Raw genomic sequence first — 23,740 nt, 5'->3', positions numbered from 1 at the left:
TCCTAACATCACACATTTGAGCTATAGAAGGCTGACATTCTAAAAATTAACAGACTGCAGTTTGGGGCCCATATGAGATACCTGTTCCCTTATTTCTTTCATTTTTTCCAACCTCTTCAGTTTTCTGGCATATTCTTGAGCATCTTTTAATCCAAGATCTGTGCAGAGACGAACTAAGAAACGCAGACCTAAATTGTAAAATATACATTTAGGAAAGAATATAGGCACAGTATATTCGTTAAAAGCTCAATAAATCAGTGAACTCAGTCTTTTGGGATACAGGTAGGAATGATGCTTACAAATAGTATTTTTCTCCTGAAAAAGAATTACACTTTGCAATCTCTGGACCAGGGAGAACTGACTTCCTTGGAAGGAGGTTTAAAGGGTCTCTCTCCATGTGTCCTGTCCTCACGCTGCCAGAACCTAGAAGGAACATGGCACAGGACACTGCTGGCAGAGAACTTAGAAGGCAAATGTAACATTTGTTAATGTTCTATAGCAGTTTCATAAATACATATAAAGAGCTATAAGAGAGACGAGGCTAAAAAGTGTAGACAGTTTATACATATAATAATCATTACTAATGTTATTACTGTCAGTAAATTCATTTTTAAAATAAGTATTATTCACACTGTGCAAAGCACTAGGAAGATAAAAAAGATGTATTTCACAGTGGCTGGTCTTACAGTTGACATCAAATATATATAAAATAATCACAATAAAAAGTTTTGTGTTAATCATGTCTTGTATACAACAACAACAACATAATCTTCGATCACTTTATACATATCACCAGATGACATATTGTTTAGTTCTGCTTGCTATTGGGTCTTATAAAAATGGTATTGTTCTGTATACAGTCTCCTGGAATTTGCTTTTTCATTCAAGCTTGTGTTTCTAAAATTAGCAACATTTTAAAAACATGCAATAGATGCTAAAAAACACAATAATTTTGTCTTTACATTGGTAAGAATGGCCTTTGCCATTTGTGGTCTAAATTACTTTAAAATATTTTTATTATCTCATTTAAAAATAATATTTTCCTTCAATACAACTGCAATGCAGGTCATTATAGAGAATTTGTAAAACATACAAAGGTAAAAAACAAAAAATAAAAGTTACTCATTACTCATCCATCCAGAGACATAGATGTTCATCAGGGATATTGGTCTAAAATTCTCTTTTTTTGTTGTGTCTCTGTGTGGCTTTGGTATCAGGATGATGCTGGCCTCATAAAATGAGTTAGGGAGGATTCCCTCTTTTTCTATTGATTGGAATAGTTTCAGAAGGAACGGTACCAGCTCCTCTTTGTACCTCTGGTAGAATTTGGCTGTGAATCTGTCTGGTCCTGGACTTTTTTTGGTCGGTAGGCTTTTTTTTTGTGGGTATCCTTTTTGTTGATGTTGATGCTATTCCTTTCTGTTTTTTAGTTTTCATTCTAACAGACAAGCCCCTCAGCTGCAGGTCTGTTAGAGTTTGCTGGAGGTCTACTCCAGACCCTGTTTGCCTGGGTATCACCAGCAGAGGCTGCAGAACAGCAAATATTGCTGCCTGATCCTTCTTCTGGAAGCTTCGTCCCAGAATTAATCATTTTGGCTCTATTAAATATCTTTCAAATACATCTCCCGACATCATCCACCAACAACATCATTGCATTCTGCCTAAATTCCTGCTGTACGATTTAGGTAGGGCATTTGAAAATCTAGCTGTATCACATCCAGACTTGCAGCCAACCCTCCTGTTTTCAGAAGCAGCCAGCACCCCTCCCATTTTCTGATGCCTCCAATTCCCAGGATTTCCTGGGGTTCTATGTCAAGAATTGTTTTGCTTCTGCTGACTTCTCCACTACCTACATACCTCTGCAGTTCTTCTAAACTGCTAAGCAGAAAACATTCCTAAAATTTAATTATCTCTTTGTTCTTGTACATTTATATTTTTTTTTTTTTTTAAGATGGAGTCTTGCTCTGTCACCTGGGCTGGAGTGCACTGGCGCAATATCAGCTCACTGCAACCTCTGCCTCCTGGGTTCAAGCAATTCTCCTGCCTCAGCCTCCTGAGTAGCTGGGATCACAGGTGCCCACCACTACGCCCAGCTAATTTTTTGTATTTTTAGTAGAGACAAGGGTTTCCTCATGTTGGTCAGGCTGGTCTTGAACTCCTGGCCTCGTGATTCGCCCGTCTTGGCCTCCCAAAGTGCTGGGATTACAGGCGTGTGCCACCGCACCCAGCCACATTTATAGTTTTTATAAACTGTCTTTTTTTGGTTTGTAGTATAAGAAAACACATGTTCAATCTGCTACATTTTCCACAATAGACTACCTTTTGAAATAGACTCTGCATCCCTCTAACTCTGCCCTTACTAATGCTACTGTCTACCTGCAGTGCCTGTTCCTGCCTTTCCTTCCTGGTAAAACCCTCCGTACCCTTCAAGGCCACTTCAAATGTTACTTCCTCTGTAAAACCTAATTATGTCAATCGTCCCCTAGTTTGGGCAGAGTTAAGAGCTCCTCTGTATTTTGACAGCACTTTGCACATTTTTCAGTTATCTCATTTATTAACCCATATCAGTTAACTATTTGTGAGTCCTAGGAGGCAGAAATCAAGTTGATATATCTGTTGTATCCCCAGCACATAAAAAATAGTTGGTAAAAGTTCTGGGGAACAAATGAATGGATAAAGAAACAGGAAAGTCTTAAAGCTAGTGAACACTCCATTTTTTCAAAAGTATTACTGATAATATATATAATAACAGAACACAACAATATGTGCTAAACATACTGAAATAAATTTATATGAAGATGGCCCCCAACTTCTCCCTAAGTGCCTATTTAATACATCCTCTTGGACATCGAAAAGGTAGCTCAAACACAACGTATCTAAAAAAAGGTTTTGATTTTTCCCTCCAAAAGCTGCTTCTTCCCCAGTTTCCTACATCTCAGTGGATGGCAGCTCCATCCTTCCAGCTCCCAGAGCTATATTTGTGCAATTACCCTTGACACTCTGTCCCTCAAGTCTCACATCTAAATGGCCAGCAAGTGCTGGCACTGATACCTTTGATACATATTCAGAATCCATCTTGCCCACCTCCACTGCTAAATCATTAGTCCAAGTGAATACTGTGATTTTCCATTTCGGTACTGCCTACTCCAGCTTATTCTCCATACAGCAACCAAAACAATCTTTTGATTTGGACCTCAGGTACAGAAGCTTGAGTTAATCACACTTTAGAACCTTTTGAAAACATATGTCAAATTGTATTATTCTTCCACACAAAATCCTCCAATGGCTCATCATCTCGCCAGAAATATAATTTGAAGCCCTGACCTAAAGCCTGTGAGGATCCACAGGTCCTGGCCCACCCACTCTGCCTCTCTCTCCCCATCACACCATCCACTGTGCTTCAACCACATTGACCTCCATATCGTCATGGCTTGCTTCTGTCTATTCTTTCAGGTCTCTGCTCAAATGCTAATTTAACAGAAAGCTGTTCCATGACAACCCTGTCTCAAATACCAGCCCCTCCCAAATTCTCTATCTCCTTACCTGTTTTGCCTTCACAGCACTTATAACTACTGACATTATTTGTTTATTGTCTTTTCTCTTCCCACTAGAAACAAGTTCCATGACATCAAGGATTTTGGTCTCTTTTGTTTTCTGCTACATCCACAGCGCTAGAACAACGTCTGGAACAGAATAGTCACTCCACTCCACAATAATTTGTAAATATACCAGCAATTTAAGACCATTAAAGTAGACCAGGCGCGGTGGCTCACGCCTGTAATCCCAGCACTTTGGGAGGCTGAGGCGGGCAGATCATGAGGTCAGGAGTTCAAGATCAGCCTGGCCAAGATGGTGAAACCCCATCCCTACTAAAACTACAAAAATTAGCCGGGCATGGTGGCAGGCACCTGTAATCCCAGCTACTTGGGAGGCTGAGGCAGGAGAATCACTTGAACCTGGACAGCAGAGGTTGCAGTGAGCCGAGATCGCACCACTGCACTCTAGCCTGGGTGACAGAGTGAGAGTCTGTCTCAAAAAAAAAAAAAGACCATAAAGTGTTGTAAAAGTTAATAGTATAAAGTAACTTAAAATGTCACACATTACTATAAAAATTGCATTTGCATATACATTTATATTAATAATTCAGAATAAGAAGGTAATTTGTACTTTCTGCAAATAAAGATTGGCTTAGGAAATTTTTTTTTTTTTTTAGAGATTTAGAGATGCCCAGGCTGGAGTGCACTGACACAATCGCAGCTCACTGCAGTTTGGAACTCCTGGGTTCAAGCGATCCTTCCGTCTCAGCCTCCCGAGCAGGTGGAACTATAGATGCACGCCAGCATGCCCTGATATTTTTTTCATGTTTAGAAGAGTTGAGGTCTTGCCATGTTTCCCAGGCTGGTCTTGAATTCCTGGGCTCAAGCAATCCTCCGGCCTCGGTGTCCCAAAGTGTGGAGATTACAGACATGAGCCATCACACACAGCCAGAAACACTTAATGTAAAGTAAAAATCATTATTTTTGGTGGATGTTCTCTGAAATTTAGTACATCATCTGTAACTCTGTAAAGCAGGTCAATTTTTGGTGAAGAATATGTTTTAAAACTAAATTATCCTGCCAGTTTTATCCAGAAAACTAGTCTTCTTAAAACAGCACATTCCATGGGTGTAAATGTTTTTTCTACGACTACAGTTAAGATAGACTATTGATTACATTTGTTTTGAAAATTAAATAGGCCAAAGTTATCTTAGACACCCTCTATGGCATAGACAATCATTCATTTGATTCTTAGAGTGACTCATACTCTAAAGAAAAAAACCTGGCCTTCCTTGAAGACATTCCCTTTTCCGGCCCAGTGCAGAGGTGCTATGGTTACTTCAAGAGTTCTCAATTGGCATCAATTTTGCACCCCCAAGGGACACTGGCAATGTCTAGAGACATTTCTGGTTTTCATATCTAGGGGTGAGAGAGCTACTAGCTAATCTATTGGACAGAGGCCAGGGATTTTCCCAAACATTCCATAACCCCCTGGATGGCCTCCCACAATGTGGAAATGCACAATCCCAAATGTCAAAGGTGCCAAGGCTGAGAAACTCTTGCCTAGCAGACTTTTGGGTTGTTCCACTTTCAAGAAAAGTTATTACTGCTATCTCTCATTTAATCTCTAAAGCACTAGTTCTCTAATGTGACTGAGATTAAGAATCACATAGAAAGTTCTTTAAAAAGAAATAGGAAAAAACAGATGCCTGCGTCCACTGTAAATCTAAATGAAAATCTTTCTAGGTAGGGCTAGAAATTTGTACTTTAAAAAAGTTCTAGGCCGGGCATGGTGGCTCACACCTGCAATCCTAGCAATTTGGGAGGCTGAAGCAAGAGAATCGCTTGAAGAGTGATTTTGTTTTTAGTAGAGCCCCCGTCTCTACTAAAAACAAAAATTAGCTGGGCTTGGTGGCGTGTGCCTGTAATCCCAACTACTAGGGCACTGAAGCAGGAGAATCTCTTCAACCCAGGAGGCAGAGGTTGCAGTGAGCCAAGATGGCGCCACTGCACTCCAGCCTAGGAGACAAGAAGAAAACTCCATCTCAAAAAAAAAAAAATTCTAGAAGTAATTCCCATGTAGCCTATTTCCTGACTGGTATTTGTGAAAACTACTGCTGTTAAGTTAACGAGTCTACTTCTAATCAGCATTAGAGAACACCCTGCTCCTACACTCCTACCAAAGACCATAACTGAGCTAACTGCTGTTGAGCTTTTCTAGAAAGCCAAATGGAGAAATATATTAATGAAGAAACACGTAGTACATCTAATCCTTGGCCATCAGAAAACTTGGCTCAGAAAAGATTTTTTACTAAATTGTAATGCATTGTTTTGTGTTCATTGTCATTGAAGAACAAATTTATTTATTTATTTATTTATTTTGAGACAGAATCTCGCTCTATTGGCCAGGCTGGTCTTCAACTCCTGACCTCAGGTGATCTGCCCACCTCAGCCTCCCAAAGTGCTGGGATTACAGGCGTGAGCCACTGTGCCCAGCCTTGAAGAACAAATTTTAACATGGTCGTTTCCAGCATATTATTTTATTTGCTATAGGGATGTTATTTAAGAAAGTATCTACTGTATCTTTCAATGATTTTATCTACTGTATCTCTCAATGTCTAAACAGAAGTGAATTAAGAGTTGAAGAGATACTTCTTCTTCCCAATAAATTGCTTTATATTTTCACATAAAACAGTAAAAATTGTACAACTGCTTGTAACTTTTCTCTTTCCTTTGGCTGCAAGGCTATTCAGGGACAAATTTATAGTTTAGTGAGAACATGTGGCATATGAATGTGCTTACTTTATGTTTTTCTTGATTCTGTTGTTACTGCCATAATACTTCACATTATTACTGTAAGTTGCATCAATCCACTGTGCAACAAGATAGTAAATAAACGAATATCTTCTACAAAGATAACTTTACAACTGAGTAAACAGCATATTAACATAATGTTTTAAAATTGAAGTAACATTAAAAATTATTTGCGGCCAGGAGCAGTGGCTCACGCCTGTAATCCCAGCACTTTGGGAAGCCAAGGTGGGCGGATCACGACGTCAGGAGTTTGAGAACAGCCTGGCCAACATAGTAAAACCCGTCTCTACTAAAAATACAAAAATTAGCCAGGCACGGTGGTGCGCGCCTAGAATCCCAGCTACTAGGGAGGCTGAGGCAGGAGAATCACTTGAACTCAGGAGGTGGAGGTTGTGGTGAGCTGAGATCACACCACTGCACTCTAGCCTGGGCAACAGATCAAGACTCTGTCTAAAAAAAAATTATTTGCTATTATATCAGCAAGATTATTAATGTTCAATTTTTATAAACCCTAAAATTATTTTCTCAACCTTTAGAAGTTGTTTACTAAAATGGACAGTTAAAAATGTCTTTCCTATAAAATACCACAGGTTTACAAACTTTGAAAAATCAACCATAGGCCAAAATGCTTTTTTAAAATTCTATAGAACTCTGAAATATGTATTTTTTTAGTATTAAAGAAAATTCTGTGGTATATTTAAATCCATCAACAATTAGTTACATAAAAATATGTACTTGCATAGTCAAATTTTCTGATCCTATAAAAATATGTATCAGATATGTATTTAAAATATGTATCACAAATTATAGGTTGGTATTTACGTATACAATTACTGTAGCAAATGTAATTATATATTAGAACATAAAATATGAGAACTTATCACTTCAAAGTTACATTATGTAATGCCACTTACATTCGACATTTTCTGGAAATTTTCTGTGAGTATCTTTATAAGTATCTAATGCTTTTTGGTAGTTACCTATAAACAAACAAGAGAAAAATATATTAGCAAATTACAGAAACTAACAGGATTCAGAAAAATATTAATTTTAACTGATATACTGGCTATTTAATGGTTTAATAGAAAGGTTTCATGTTTTATATACCACTTAATATAACTTTTAGAAGAAAAATGTATAGATAAAATAAATTTGAAATAAGGGTTAAAGCAGAAGTAAATGGGTGATAGCTGAAATTTAGCTTCTTCCTTTTTTTTTTTTTTTTTTTAAAGAGACGAGGTCTCACTCTGTTGCCCAGGCTGGAGGACAGTGGCTATTCACAGGCACAACCATTATGTACTACAGCCTATAAACTCCTGAGCTGAAACAATCCTCCTGTCTTAGCCTCCAGAGTAGCTGGGACTATAGATGCACATTGCTGAGCCTGGTTCACTTTAAATATTTTAGTGGCAAAAATTAAGATCCATTCAATTTTCTAAAAAAGATTATTCCAGACGAACTGACAAATTTAAAAATAATCTAAGTTATATACTTACAGTAATGTCAATGTCATTCATTTAGTTGGAAAATATTTAAGATGTTTTTATAGTTTTTTTGGGCTGGGCGTGGTGGCTTACTCCTTTAATCCCAGCATTTTGGGAGGCTGAGGTGGGTGGACCACTTGAGGCCAGGAGTTTGAGACCAGCCTGGGCAACATGGTGAAACCCCTTCTCTACTAAAAATACAAAAATTAACTGGCCATGGTGGCACACACCTATAAACCCAGCTACTGGGGAGGCTGATACAGGAGAATCGCTTGAACCCAGGAGGTGGAAGTTGCAGTGAGCTGAGATTAGTGCCACTGCAGGCCAGCCTGGGTGACAGAGTAAAACTCTGTCTCAAAATAAACGAATGAATGAATGAATAAATAAATAAATGTTTTTATTTATTTATTTATTTATTTTTTGAGATGGAGTCTTGCTCTGTCACCAGGCTGGAGTGAGTGCAGTGGCACAATCTCGGCTCACTGCAACCTCCAACCTTCGCCTCCTGGCTTCAAGCGATTCTCCTGCCTCAGCCTCCCGAGTAGCTGGGACTACAGGCGTGCACCACCACGCCCAGCTAATTTTTGTATTATTAGTAGAGATGGGGTTTCACCATGTTGGCCAGGATGGTCTCGATCTCCTGACCTCGTGATCTGCCCGCCTCAGCCTCCCAAAGTGCTGGAATTACAGGCGTGAGCCACTGTGTCCGGCCTTTACAGTTTTTTAAACATTATAAAGTTTATAGAAAGCAATTTATTTTATAACAAAATAATTTAGCTTCATGTAACAGCCAAAATAGGAAAAACAAATTTGGATCAAAGATCTTTCCTAAAATCTTAGCAAATGAGTTATAAATCTCTCTGGGCCTCTCTCTACAAGAGGGATGAAATAGAGACAGGAAGCATCTGACCCAAAGCCAGTTCTCAATGCTAGCTGCTGCTTCTAACCTGTACTTCCATAGCTGAAGCAGGCTATGTCTTTAAATCATTTAGAATAGTTTATATGTATATATATACTTTCTGTATGACTGACGTTGAAATGAACATAGGCAATTGAGAACTCATGTTGATATAAATTGAATGTATATAGTATAGTCATGTTGTACATTCAATAGGAATTACAGATCCCCCCTAAAATGATTTGAGGAATACACTGAGTTATGTATTAAAACATTTCTGATGCCATTCTGAAGGTGCTCACAGAGATAAAGAAGGAAACCTCCCCCGAAACTGGGTGAGAACAAACTGCCAACACTTTCAAAACTTGTGCTTCCCTCTTCCCTTAGATTGAATACTTTCTTTTCCTGGGTCATTTTTATGCTCTACAAGAGGGATTATAAATTTGTTCACATTTCTCTCCCAGCTTGATCTTTGATATTTTATGCATATTATTCACTTCACAGTTAGCCTAAAACTAATAGCATCTCTATCCTTCAGGATATGTGTCATCAGCAAGAATTTAATAAAAGCAGTAACAAAAACATAAACCAAGATAGCCAGTGATCTTTGGTATAAAAAACATATAGTCACACTTGTCTCAGTGTGAGCTTTTCTCAGGCTTCTCAAGTGTCATAAATTTGGCCGAGCACACAGGACATTTAGAATCAACTGAGTAGAAAATAGAAATATAATGTATACAGTATGCCTATTTTTTTCTGTGGCTAACTTGTGAAAATGATTACATGTTAACTTTGAGAAATAACAAATCTGTTTTTAAGACAAGTATTGGAATACATGATTAATACCCACTTTGTAAGCATAACTTTTTTGTATGTAGTAATTATTGTGTTTTTCATACAATGCTTTGAATATGTACAGTTATAAAAAGTTAGTGTTTTCATAAACAGATATGCAACTGGAACACATTTATATGCATAATTACCTAAAAGGAAAGAAGCAAAATATCTATAAAATGAATAAAACTAAAGCATTTACCACTTCTTCTGAAACAACTAGCTACCATCAGCTGCCATTTCACTTGTGTAGGCCTATAAAATAAATAAATGAGATGAAATTAGAGATAAAAAATCTGTGATGCTCAGTTTTATAAAGCTATGTATCTACTATTTTACAATTACTTTTTGACCTTTTGTTAGATCATTTTTATTATTGAGAACAGCAGATATATAATTTCCCTCAGTATTGCCTATCATATTTATATTAGGACATATAAATTTAAGTGTTCTTCAAAGTTCCTCTAGTTCATACCTTTATTTAGATATTCATATGAGAACCACTTAACCTGTTTGGTTAAAACCCACTGCATTCTACTTTAAACTTAAAGGAGCATTACTTTTGCTATAATCTTTTATCATAATACTTACACTTGCTTGCAAATTTAGTACCTGAGAAGCAATTTTTGATCTAGTGTTTGAAAAATCAGGCTTCGACTAAACAGAGAGTAAAAAAAATTCTACTAATCCCTTTTTGTCCATTAAAAAGAAATCAAATTCTTTTCTAAAATAAATAACCAAAACCAGGATTTCTAAATACTTCTATTAAAAATATCTCAGGATGGCAAGGATATGAAGGAAGAAACACCTAGGGAACAATTTATGCTCGTCTCATTTTTTTGAATCTCCTTTCTAAGTAGAAGCCTGATGGCTTCAAAGAAAACCTCAGTTCCTACTCGATTTGATGGCAGACCTACCTACTGGAATCAGATAGATCTGGCTTTAAATCACAGCCCTGCTACTGGGGCAAGTTACTTAACTTCAAATCCATTGCCTACACGGCCACCCACTGTGATCTAAATAAAATACACATCTAACCACATTACTTCCCTCCTTAAAACCTGTTACCTCCCTTCCACCTACATGCTAAATCCAAGATTCTAACCCAGTTTATCTACTTTCTAGATCTTTTCTGCTTCTCCAACTCATCTCCCACCGTGCCTTGCTTAACATTTCATGTTACAGCAAATTCACACAGGAGCACGGACTTCCCTGTATCCCCTGCATTTGCTAGACCTCTGGCTTTTGTATACACCACCATGTCTGCTTAGAGACGCATTCCAACCTCTTTACTCTCTGCTAATGCCACATGGATAGACTGTTCCATATGCTCTCCTAACACCCTAGAATCACTTAGCGTTGCATTTACCATGTGGTATTATTATTTATGTTTCTGAATACATTACCTTCCTTCCTCTATAAAGATAAGTATAATGACTTCTAATACTGTCAATCTAGCCTGTTTTTGAACTTTAAATGAATACAATCATATAGTATGTAACTTTTTTTTTTTTTTTCAGACACGGTCCCAGTCTGTCGCCCAGATTGAAGTGCAGTGGCATGATCTCAGCTCACTGTAACCTCCCCTTCCCGGGCTCAGCCTCCCAAGTAGCTGGGACCACTGGCACACACTGCCATGGCAGGCTAGTTTTTATTTTTTTTTAAAGAGATTTTTGCCATGTTGCCCAGGCTAGTTTCAAACTCTTGAGGTCAAGCGATCCGCCTGTCTCATCCTCCCAAAGTGCTGGAATTACAGGCATGAGCCACTGCACCTGGCAGTATGTATACTTTTATTAAGAGCTGAATTACTGAGATAGCCTTTATATACCATACAATTTACCTACTTAAAGGACACAATACAATGGTTTTAGTGTATTAATTCTTTAAAATTATGATAAAATATATACAACATAACATTTGCCAAAATTTACCATTCTTGGGTATACAATTCAGTGGCATTTATCACATTCACAATGTTGTGCAACCATCACCACTATTTCCAAAACATTTTATGACACCAAACAGAAACACTCTGCAACCATTAAACAGTAACTCTTAATTTCCTTCCCCACAATCCCCAATAACTTCTGATCTACTTTCTATCTCTATAAATTTGCCCGTTTTAGACACTTCATGTAAGTGGAGTATTTGTTCTTTTGTGTCTGGCTTCTTTCACTTAGCTAATGTTTTCGAAGTCCTTCCATGTTGTAGCATGTAACAGAACTTCCTTTGTATAGTGGAATAATATTCCATTTTATTTATATACTGTGGTCCCCCCTTATCTGTGGTGAATATGTTCCAAGATCACCAGTGGATACCTGAAACTACAAATACTACTGAACCCTATATATACTATTTTTTTTCCTATACAAACATACCTATGATAAAGTTCAATTTATACCTTAGGCATGGTAAGAGGTTAATAATAACTAATAAAATAAAACAATATACTATAATAGAATTATGCAGATGTGGTCTGTCTCTCTCAAAATGTCTTATTGTACTTTACTGAGGGTAACTGAAACCGTGGACAGCAAAACATTGTATAAAGGTGGACTACTGTACCATGTTTTGTTTATTCATTGTTGATGGACACCTAGGTTGTTTCTACCTTTTGGCTACTATAAATAATGCTGAGGCTACTTTTGACTATCGTAAACTGAAAGCTGAGGCTCAAACAGATCAGATACTTACACAAACATGTGTAAGTATCTGATCTGTTTGAGCCTCAGCTTTCAATTCCTTTGGGTATATACTTACTATACACTGAAAACTATACAACATTGTTGAAATAAATTAAAGAAGACATAGATGGAGAGGCATGTGTGTGCTTGAATTGGAAGACTTAATATTTTTAAGAAAACAATACTACTCAAAGTGATCTATAACGTCAATGCAATCCCTATCAAAATCCCAATGCTGTTTTTGCAAAAATAGGAAAACTCACCCTAATATTCATGTGGAATCTCAAGGAACCATGAATAGCCAAAACAATTTGAAAAAGAAAAAAGTTGAAGAACTCATGCTTCCTGATTTTAAAATTTGCTTTAATGCTACAATAATCGAAACAGTGTGGTACTGCTGCAAAAGGACAGATATATACACCAACAGAATAGAATCTAGAATCCAGAAATAAATCCTCATATATATGGTAAATTGATTTCCAACAAAGGTGCCAAAAGGTGCCAAGACCACTCAAGGGAAAAGGGACAGTCTCTTGCCTTCATGGCTAAATTAATCCCTAATTATTTTATTCTTTTTGATACCATTGCAAATGGAATTTTTTTCTCAATTTCCTTTTTGGATTTTTCATTGCAAATACATAGAAATACAACCAGTTTTGTGGGTTAATTTTATATCCTGCAACTTTGCTGAATTCATTTATTATATCTAAGATTTTTATGTGGATTCCTTAGGGATTTCTACATATAAGATCACGTCATCTGTGAACAGGGTTAATTTTTACTTCATCTCTTCCAATGTAGATGCCTTTTATTTCTTTTTCTTGCCTACCTGCTCTGGCTAGAACTTCCAGTACCATGTTGATCAGAAGCAGTGGAAGTGGGCATCCTTGTTTATGATCTTAAGAAAGAAAGCTTTTGGTCTTTCACCATTCAGTATCCTGTTAGCTGTGAGTTTCCATACAATACTTTAACACGTTAAGGAAGATCTTTCTATTCCTGATTGGAGTATTTTTATCACAAAGCGGTGTTGAATTTTGTCATACGCCTTTTCCGCATTAATTGAGCTGATCACGTGGGTTTTTTCTTCATTCTATTAATATGAAGTATTAAATTGACTGATCTTCATATGTTGAACTATCTTTGCATTCTAGGAGTAAATTCCACTTGCAAATGATGTACTTCTTTTAATGTGGCTAAATTTGGTTTGCTAGTATTTTGTTGAGTATTTTTGCATTTACATTCACAAAAGATATTGGTCTGTAGTTTTCTTGTAGTGTCTTTGTTTGCCTTTAGGATAAGGATAATGCTGGCCTCATTGAGTTAGGAAGTGTTTACCTTCTCTTCAATATTTAGGAGAGTTTGAAAAAAAATGATGTGAGTTTTTCTTGAAATGTCTGGCAGAATTCACCAGTGAATCCATTTGCCCATGGCTTTTCTTTCTTGGAATATTTTTTATTACTGATTTAATTTCCTTACTGGTTATAGGTCTATGCAGATTTTTATTTCTTCTTGAGTTGGGTTTGGTTGATTGTGTTTCTACAAATTTGACCATTTTATCTAGGTTATCTAATTTGTTGAGGCAAGGTTGTTTTCTTATAACTTTTTATTTATGTAAAATTGGTAGTGAGGCCTCTACTTGCATTTCTAATCTTAGTATTTAAGTCCTCTTTTTTTTGTTAGTCCTTCTAGCTAGAGATTTGTCAATTTTGTTGAACTTTTCAAAGAATCAATTTTTGGTTTTGTTGATTTTCTCTACAGCTTTTCTATTCTCTATTTTATTTATCTCTGCTCTAACCTTTATTATTTCCTTCCTGCTGCTATCTTTGGGTTTAAAGTGCTCTTCCTTTCCTAATTCCTTAAGGTGTTTAGTTAGGTTACTAACTTGGGATCTTTCTTCTTCTTTAATGTACTTACAGATACAAATTTCCCTCTTAGGGACGCTTTTGCAGCATCTTGTAAGTTTTAGTACATTGTGTTTCATTTTCACTTGTTTCAGTTACTTTCTAACTTCCCTGGTGATTTCATATTTGATCCACTAGTTAAGAGTGTGTTCTTTAATTCCACATACTTGTGAATTTTCCAGTTTTCCTTCTGTTATTAATTTCTAGTTTCATTACATTATGACAGAAAAAGATAATTTGTATGAGTTCAATCTTTTCAATTTATTAAGTTGTGGCCTAACCTATGGTTTATCCTGGAGAACGTTCCATGTACACTTAAGAATGTACAATCTTCTGTTGTTGGGTTCAGTGTCTTGTGTATGACTGTTAGGTCTGGTTTATACATTCCTTAAGTCTTTATTTTCTTATTTATCTTCCGTGTGAGGTTCACAGACGGTAACACACATTTTTAAAAGTATTAAGTCTCAAACTAATATTGAGGTCTATTTCACCCTTTAATTATATCAATTTTTGCTTCATATATTTTGGGGCTCCTCTGTTGGGTTTTTAAGTGTTGTACATTCTTGCAGTAATGAACCTTTTACCAATATATAGCATCATTCTTTGGCTCTTGTAACCTTTTGTGACTTAAAGCCTGTTTTGTCTGACAATAATAAAGCCTCCCAACTCTCTTCTGGTTACCATTAATATTTGTTTGGAATATCTTTTTCAATCCTTTTGCTTTCAACCTCTTCTGTGTCCTTGTATCTAAAGTGCATCTCTTGTAGACAGTATATAAATAGACCCTGATTTTCTTATTCAATCTGCTAAGTTTTTCTTTTAATGGGAAAGTTTAATACATTTATATTTAATGTGATTATTGACACAGAAGGATTTGCTTCTGCTATTTGTTTTCTGCATGTGTTATGTGTTTTTTCTTCCTCAATTCTTCCATTACTCCTCTTTTTTGGTATTTTGTTGATTTTTTTTAGTGTACTATTTCGATTCTTAGTTATTTTCCTAATACTTTTTTATAGTGTACTATTTGATTTTTTAGTTATTTTCCTAATGATTACCTTGGGTATTATAATTAACATCTGAAACTTATAACAATCTCACTTGAACAATAAAAACTTATTTTATTTATTTATTTACTTATTGGGACGGAGTCTCGCTCTGTCACCCAGGCTGGAGTGCAGTGGTGCAATCTCTGCTCACTGCAACCTCCGCCTCCCGGGTTCAAGCGATTCTCATGACTCAGCCTCCTGAGTAGCTGGGACTATAGGCACCTGCCACCACACCCAGCTAATTTTTGTATTTTCAGTAGAGACAGAGCTTTGCCATGATGGACAGGCTGGTCTTGAACTCCTGACCTCAGGTGATCCGCCTGCCTGGGCCTCCAAAGTGCTGGGATTACAGGTATAAGCCATCACACTTGGCCAGGATACAGAATCCTTGGTTGACAGTTTGTGTTTTGTTTGTTTGTTTGTTTGTTTGCTTTTAAATTTCAGGACTTTACATCATTCCATTGCTTTCTGGCCTCCAAGGTTTCTGGTGAGAAATCTACTAATAATCTTATTGAGGGTCCCTGTATGTGATAAGCCACTTTTCTCTTGTCGCTGTCGAGATTCTCTCTTTGTTTTTGGACAGTTTGATCATAATGTGTCTCATTGTGGATCTTTTAGTGTTTTTCCTACATAGAATTCACTGGCCTGTGCGGACTTCTGGATTCATGTCTTTCCTCAAATTTGGGAAGTATGGCAATAATTTCTTCAAATAGTCTCTCTCCTCCCTTTTCCTCTCTCTTCCCCTTTTGGAATTCCCATAATGCATATATTGGTCCACTTGATGGTGTCTTATAATAACCATCATCACAATCAATATTAAAGAACATTACCTAATGCTGCTGAAGAATGGAATTACATTAAGTGGACCAGTCAGAACTAGGATTTCTTGATATTTTAAGACATGATTTATGAATGTAAAGAAAATAAAAAACAACAGTTTATGCTTAAACCAATTGCCAAAACATCATATTATTAAGAACCATAAAAATCTAAGAGATACAGCAAGGCAAGGAGTTTCTATGGTAAAGAAATTTAATTTAATTCAACTATATGCCAAGTTGACATTTAAAGAATATTTAAAGAATACGTAAAGAACTATGTGACATAAGAACTAATACTCTCACTTCTCAAAAAGCCTACATTTTTATTGTAGAGGTAGAACTTACAGAACAAATCAAAGCTTAGCATGTAAAAAACAGAAAATGTGAAAAATTAAGATATATGGTATAGAAAACATGCTCAAAAGAGATGTAATATAATGAATGTATATTGAATAAGTTTCTGTCACTGAGAAGGAGATAACAGCAGGTGCAAGTGGAAGTAAGTTTATAGAAAAGTAGAGAGAGAGAAATGTTACGAAGGTTTCTTAAAAAGACTTCTATATTCTGGGAAACCGAGGCATAAAATACACAGGGGAATTGAAGAGATCAGAGAAACAGGAGGGAGAGAAATACTTAAGACTGATGAGCAGTGCTCATATCACACAGATTTGTGTAGCATCAATTCACCTGGTTACATAATTTACCTTTGACAGTGCTTCACAGCCTGTGTAAAGGAATGGAATCAACGGCTGGAATAACCTAAGAACTGAAATCTCTTGGAATAAATGGGGTAGTAAAGCAAGAGAGAGAGAAAAAAAAAACAGGAATGTTAGCAAGAAAGGGAAAAGATGTGACCAATTAAGCAATCTAGTATGGATAAGCTCAGAATTAAAGTCAGAAGGAGGCTGAGACTGCAAGATAAGGGGAATGTCAAGAGGGGAGGTCTCAATATTATCAAAGAAAAATGTACTGGAAAATAGGGAATATGGAAGTTGGAAAGGTAAGAGATTATGTTCAGACAGCTGGACACTGTAACTCAAGATTTTATTGGTGCAGGCTGGGCGTGGTGTCTCACGCCTGTAATCCCAGCACTTTGGGAGGCTGAGGTGAATGGATCACTTGAGGTCAGGAGTTCAAGACCAGCCTCACCAACATGGTGAAACTCCGTTTCTACTAAAACAAAAACAAAAACAAAAATTAGCCGGGTGCAGTGGCATGTGCCTGTAATCCCAGCTACTCTGGAGGCTGAGGCAGGAGAATTGCTTAAACCTGGGAAGCAGAGGTTGCAGTGAGCCGGGATCACGCCACTGCACTCCAGCCTGGGCGACAAAGCAAGACTCTGTCCTCCGTCTCAAAAAAAAAAAAAAAAAAAGATTTTATTGGTGTAAATGTGTTAGTGATAATCACAATCAGATGAGTCAGGTGACTGAACTATAGAGAGGGTAAAGATCAATGGAGTTAGGGAGGTCAAAACTTGTGGGACTAGAATAGTGATGGAAAGAAAAGGAAGAATATAAGCTAGACTAGGTAAGGTAAGGGACTGACTGTTAATCAACATCTGACATTTACAAATAGGAGTTAAAAATGGAAGAGTGGCGGACTGAGCCTCAAAGAAGGAGGAGTCTTGCATGAGCTAATGGCTAATGTTAGAGTAGTATTAAGTGTAATTAAAAAGCTTACAGTGTGTTACTGAAATAGCTTTAATCTTAAAGATATAATTAAACTAAAACTATCTCCTCATCCTTGGTAATTAATTTTATAATTCTCAAAAGAAATTTATGTGAAATAAATATCACAAAAATGAATTGCCTAATAGAAATTCCAAACAGAAATCATTTCACTTATTAAGCATTTCTTTATCATTCAAATTATTCTAAGGGGCATTTGTTCTTAAAATTCAATATGGCCAAATACAAAGCAGAAGATGATGTATTCCAATTATTTTTGAATTGTTTTGAATCAGATATGTATAACACATTCTGATACGAACGTAAAGACACTGAAAACATTTTAATTTTTCATATATATTAATCATAAATTGAAACCAACAAAACTGTCTTGTATTAAGACTCTTTTAAAGATGAAACTTTGTCCTAGGACTGAGATAGTCATTTTCTGATTGATAAAGGAACAATAATTGTTTGCTGAGGTGTGAGTAAGAAAAATACATAAAGAAAAGTATCTTAAAGAGGATATTTAAAAAATTCTATGCAAAGGGAAATATATTTATCACAATAAAGACCAAGTAAAATGGAATAAAATATAAGAAAATAAAAATAACTTGGCTGGGCACGGTGGCTCATGCCTGTAATCCCAGCACTTTGGGAGGCTGAGGCAGGTGGATCACCTGAGGTCAGGAGTTCGAGACCAGCCTGGCCAACATGGTGAAACCCTGTCCTTACTAAAATACAAAAAATTAGCCAGGCGTGGTGGTGCGTGCCTCTAATCCCAGCTACTCGGGAGGCTGAGGCAGGAGAATCGCTTGAACCTGGGAGGCGGAGGTTGCAGTGAGCCGAGATCACGCCATTGCACTTCAACCTGGGCAACAAGAGCGAAACTCTGTCTCAAACAAACAACAAAGAAACAAAAATAATTTATGAATGTCCATCAACATCTGTTCTTGAATTTACTAGGTCTATCAGATACTAATTCTAGGGATTAAAAAAACTCAAGACATGACATTAACTAAACATAAAATCCTAATGATTACTTACTGTATAAGAGAAGCTCTTTCAAAGTACTGAATAGCTTTTTCCCAAAATTGGGTGTCAATGTAATAGGCTCCAAGCCACTCAATGACTTCAATATTACAAGGAAAATACCTATATGACTGTAAAACAAATATGGAATGTAACAATACAACTTCAATGGCAACATATAATTTACTTCTTGAATACTTTACCTATTGAATAAATTTATCCAATATGAAATTTCTTAATAAAGGAGTATGAACTGTCCTAAGTACTTTGTAAATTCTGAAACTATATAATATTTAGAAAACCTAAGCTTTGCTTGACACACTTTTCAATTATCTATACTTTTGATATAACAATATATGAGCTGAGTCCAATTTAAATATTTAAAAGAATAAAAAAGAGATGCAAATCGTGCCTCAAGAGAAAAATGAACTGGTACTTCTTTTTATTATTAATATTATTAATTATTATTATTTTAAGACAGTCTCGCTCTGTCACCCAGCCTGGAGTGTAGTAAATGCGATCTTGGCTCACTACAACCTCTGCCTCCCAGGTTCAGGCAATTCTTGTGCCTTAGTCTCCTGAGTAGCTAGGATTTTAGGCATGCCACAACCACACTTGGCTAATTTTTGTGTTTTTAGTAGAAAGGGGGCTTCCACATGTTGGCCAGGCTGGTCACATACTCCTGGCCTCAAGTAATCTGCCTTCCTTGGCCTCCCAAAGTGCTGGGATTAAAGGTATGGGCCACCAGGCCTGTCCTTTTATTATTATTTGTAGAGATGGGGTCTTGTTATGTTGCCTAGGCTGTTCTTGATCTCTTGGTCTTAAGCAATCCTCTCACTCTGGTCTCCCAAAGTGCTGGGATTATAGATGTGAGCCACCATGCCCAGCCCTATTTCATTTTTTCATTAAAACAAGTAAAAAACTAACTTCAGGCCTGGCGTGGTGGTAATCCCAGCACTTTGGGAGGCTGAGGCAGGCAGATCACCTGAGGTCAGGAGTTCGAGACTGGCCTGGCCAAGATGGCAAAACGCCCGTCTACTAAAAATACAAAAATTAGCTGCACGTGGTGGCAGGTGCCTGTAATCCCAGCTACTCGGGAGGCTGAGGCAAGAGAACTGCTTAAACCCAGGAGGAGGAGGCTGCAGTGAGCCGAGACTGCACCACTGTGCAGCAGCCTGGGCGACAGAGCAAGACTCTATCTCAAAACAAAACAAAACAAAAACTAACTTCATTTTCCAAGAATACTTTATTTTAAATAAATCATTTTAAAACTGGTAAGATCTTCTAAAATTTTAAAGCCTTGCTGCCTTCTTTATAACAATTCATAAAATGCTAAAACACAGAAGGAAATTAAGATAACACACCTACCTCATAGTAATATTGAAATGCTTGAGATTTATCTCCTTCACGATCATATAATTCTCCTAGCTTAGATAAAACTTGAGGATCGGTTGGAATAACACTGACCACCTGCATTAGCCATTCAATAGCTTGACTGGGATTTTCCATTAATTCATATCTTATGCAATGTCAGTTAAGGAAAACATGTTTTCTAAATTCATTAATCAATAAGCAAACTTAAAAAACATTACAGTAACAATATTTCTTAGCCTACAGTAATGTGCTATTGTATACTGTTTCCTCTGGATATCTCAGGGGTGGAGATGGAATGCAGCAATACTGTGGAGGTAACACTCTTTGCTCCCTATGTATAGCCTGCTTTCCCTTTTCCTCCATTACTATCCACTAAGATCAACTCCCAAATTTCTGGTAGAATTATTCAAAGTATTGTCCAAAAACTGTCCTTAATAAAAATGTCCTGAATGTTGCATCCAGTTATTCTTTTTCTTAACATGATCAGCATATTAAGGGAATTATTTTCATGTGTTTTTCCTGTGAGTTTTCCCTAATTAGATTATAAACCCAAGGACAGTGGTTTTTTTTTTTTTTGTAGCTTCCTTTTAGTACCTACTAAGTCTTCTGTGTATATACAAATAATTTATTCATATCAATACTTTTTGATTAATTACTATTTATTTTATACATATTAGATATCTCAGTGAAATGAAAATATTCCAATTCAAAGTTTATTGAAAAAGAAGCATTGTTTTCAATGGTGACAAGAGTGACACCAGAAGATCTACTGTTTTTAATGATGACAAGTGTGATACCACAAGAAAAAAAAATAAGAAAATGTACTCAAACAGTCTCAAATACATTAATTGCTTGACTGGATCCAAGCTGATCATGAACTGGGTAGTAAAAGATAATGACACTGGCAGTTTCAGAGAAATTAAATGAACAAAACAGAACAAAAAGACTAACAGGAGTAACTATGATGCTATCTGCTCTAAAACTAATTTTTTTTCGAGATAGTCTAGCTCTGCACCTAGGCTGGAGTACAGTGGCACTATCTTGGCTCACTGCAAACTCTGCCTCCCAGGTTCAAGTGATTCTCCTGCCTCAGCCTCAGGAGTAACTGGGATTCCACGTGCCTGCCATAACACCCGGCTAATTTTTGTATTTTTAGTAGAGACGGGGTTTCACCATGATGGCCAGGCTGGTCTCGAACTCCTGACTTCAAATGATCCGCCTGCCTTGGCCTCCCAAAGTGCTGGGATTACAGGTGTGAGCCACTGTGCCTGGCCTAAAACTAAAATTTTTAAATAAAATTCTTTATCAAAAGTACAGCAGATAGTACTTAAAATTATTAATGGTACACCTCACAACATATAAAATTTTCTAAACATATTCGTATAAAATTTAAACCAAGATAACAGTAAGTTGAAAATCTACCTAAGATGTTTAACTCTTCCCAATGTTGTGGCCAAAGCTTACCAAAATAAGGAGAGAAATTAAAGTGCTTTTCAAATAGCATGAAAAGCATTAAAAACATTAACACATTTCTGCTTTTCTAACCAAGAGCAGAGCTTATTAAGAAAGCTAAGTGTTGTGGAAGAAACTGATATGAGGGCAACATTTTGTAGTTCTACATTCCCCTGAGTTTGAAACATAATACTGATACACATAGTATACATTCAATAAATGACTATTAAATGAACAGAATGAATGAGTTCATATGAAGAATTACATAATTTTAGAGGGTAACAGTCTTTGGAGACCTCATTATATCTACAGGCCAGCTAAAAAAGTAAGAAAAATTATCCAAATTCAATCAATAGTAATCAGTAATAAACAGTATTTTATTTAGTAAGTTAGTGCTTCAATGATACCCTACAAGCTTCAGAATTAATACAATGTTCTAAAGCACCAAATTGACTTTCAATGAATGGCTTATATGTACCGAAAATGTCCTAACTACTTCAGTTATTTTCAAAATTTAATAAATAATAGTTTTAACCATTAATTCCTCTTTCGATGCAAATTACATCTTAAAATAGGATTACTCAAATGATATTTATCACACAATAATCTGCCAGATTATCCTCATCACTTACTTCAAATATTATCCTCATCAATTACTTCATTAGTTAAACTTATTTAATAATTGATCTTCACCAACTGAGAGAATTAATAACTGTCCCTAAGTTTTTCAAATAAGATACATATTTGCTATCTGGTAAAGAACTTCGGCACTGTTTCGTAGGATTGAGTGAAGTTTCAGGAAACAGTCCAAAGCCTCATCTAGCCGATTTAGTTTCTCATAGGTAAGGCCTTAAAAAAAGAAGAAAAAAAAAAGAAAATCTATAAGTATCATTATTGGTATTAATTTATTTAACATAACAGAATAAATCTCAAAATATATGAAAATATTTATCCAGAAGAGAAAATGAAGATGAACTCAGGTTTTTGTTTTTTGATACAGGGTCTCACTCCTGCTGCCCACACTGGAGTGTAGTGGCACAAACATGGCTCACAGCAGCCTCGACCTCCCAGGCTAAGGTGATTCTACCACCTCAGACTCTCAAGTAGCTAGGATTATATGCACGTGCTACCACGCCCAGCTAATTTTTTGTATTTTTAGTAGAGATGGGATTTCGCCATGTTGCTCAGGCTGGTCTGGAACTCCTGGCCTCAAGAGATCCACCTGCCTCAGCCTCCCAAAGTACTGGGATTACAGGTATGAGCCACCACACCCGGCCAACTGAGGATTTTTTTTAAAGAATAATGTTAGGGTGGGGATTCTCCACTGGCAGACACCAAAAGATGCTACAAAGCTTCAGTGATTTTAAGTGTGGTAGGGGGCAGGAATAGACAAACAGACCAACAGAACAGAATAAACAGTTCAGAAATGCACCCAACTATAGAGTTTAGTTAAAGACATTTAAAATCAGTGGGGAGGAAAGTGCTAGTAATAAGTGGTGCCAGAACAACTGACTATACATTAATTTGTATTTATCTATTTATTTATTTTGAGACGGAGTCTTGCTCTGTCGCCCAGGCTGGAGTGCAGTGGCACAATCTCGGCTCACTGCAAGCTCCACCTCCTGGGTTCATGCCATTCTCCTGCCTCAGCCTCCTGAGTAGCTGGGACTACAGGCGCCTGCCACCACGCCCGGCTAGTTTTTTATATTTTTAGTAGAGACGGGGTTTCACTGTGTTAGCCAGGATGGGGCTCGATCTCCTGACCTCATGATCCGCTTGCCTTGGCCCTACCAAAGTGCTGGGATTACAGGCGTGAGCCACCACACCCGGCCATTAATTTTTTTAAATGTAGATTCTTATTTCATAAAAAAAGAACTAAAAATTTTGAAACTCAACAGAAAAAACAAAGCTATAAGAAGAGTATGAAAAGAAAATACAGAAAAATGATTTATAATCTTGAGGTAAGAAGGGCTTCATAAAGCAATAAACAAATGAATAAAGCAATAACCACAATTTTTTAAAAAGACAAATTTGGCCAGGCGTGGTGGCTCATGCCTGTAATCCCATCACTTTGGGAGGCTGAGGCAGGTGGATCACTTGAGGTCAGGAGTTCCAGACCAGCCTGGTCAACATGGTGAAACCCCATCTCTACTAAAAATGCAAAAAATTAGACGGGTGTAGTGGAGCACACCTGTGG

At 36.8% G+C, this 23,740-nt stretch overlaps 1 protein-coding gene across 36 annotated transcripts in view; it reads right to left on the bottom strand.

The window, feature by feature from the left end:
• IFT88 (intraflagellar transport 88) overlaps positions 1 to 23,740 on the bottom strand; it is a 124,836-nt gene that overhangs the window by 27,877 nt on the left and 73,219 nt on the right. For 18 of the 36 annotated variants that reach the window (XR_008670986.2, XM_031001356.3, XM_055360148.2 and 15 more), the window contains 6 exons: positions 22,284 to 22,392; positions 20,086 to 20,236; positions 18,733 to 18,848; positions 9,769 to 9,821; positions 7,265 to 7,330; positions 82 to 188 (listed from right to left, as the gene is read on the bottom strand). Coding sequence is in view for 35 of the 36 variants with exons in the window: in XM_031001356.3 (XP_030857216.1) it covers positions 82 to 188; positions 7,265 to 7,330; positions 9,769 to 9,821; positions 18,733 to 18,848; positions 20,086 to 20,236; positions 22,284 to 22,392 (602 nt within the window). In the remaining variant the exon portion in view is untranslated. Of the gene's footprint in view, positions 1 to 81; positions 189 to 299; positions 424 to 644; positions 4,494 to 7,264; positions 7,331 to 9,768; positions 9,822 to 18,732; positions 18,849 to 20,085; positions 20,237 to 22,283; positions 22,393 to 23,740 lie in introns of those variants that run through there. The other 18 variants (XM_031001354.3, XM_055360140.2, XM_063697174.1 and 15 more) reach the window with 3 other exon arrangements.

Source organism: Gorilla gorilla, chromosome 14 (assembly GCF_029281585.2).
Source record: "Gorilla gorilla gorilla isolate KB3781 chromosome 14, NHGRI_mGorGor1-v2.1_pri, whole genome shotgun sequence".
Taxonomy (NCBI): domain Eukaryota; kingdom Metazoa; phylum Chordata; class Mammalia; order Primates; family Hominidae; genus Gorilla; species Gorilla gorilla.
This window is presented reverse-complemented; position numbering and strand designations above follow the sequence as displayed.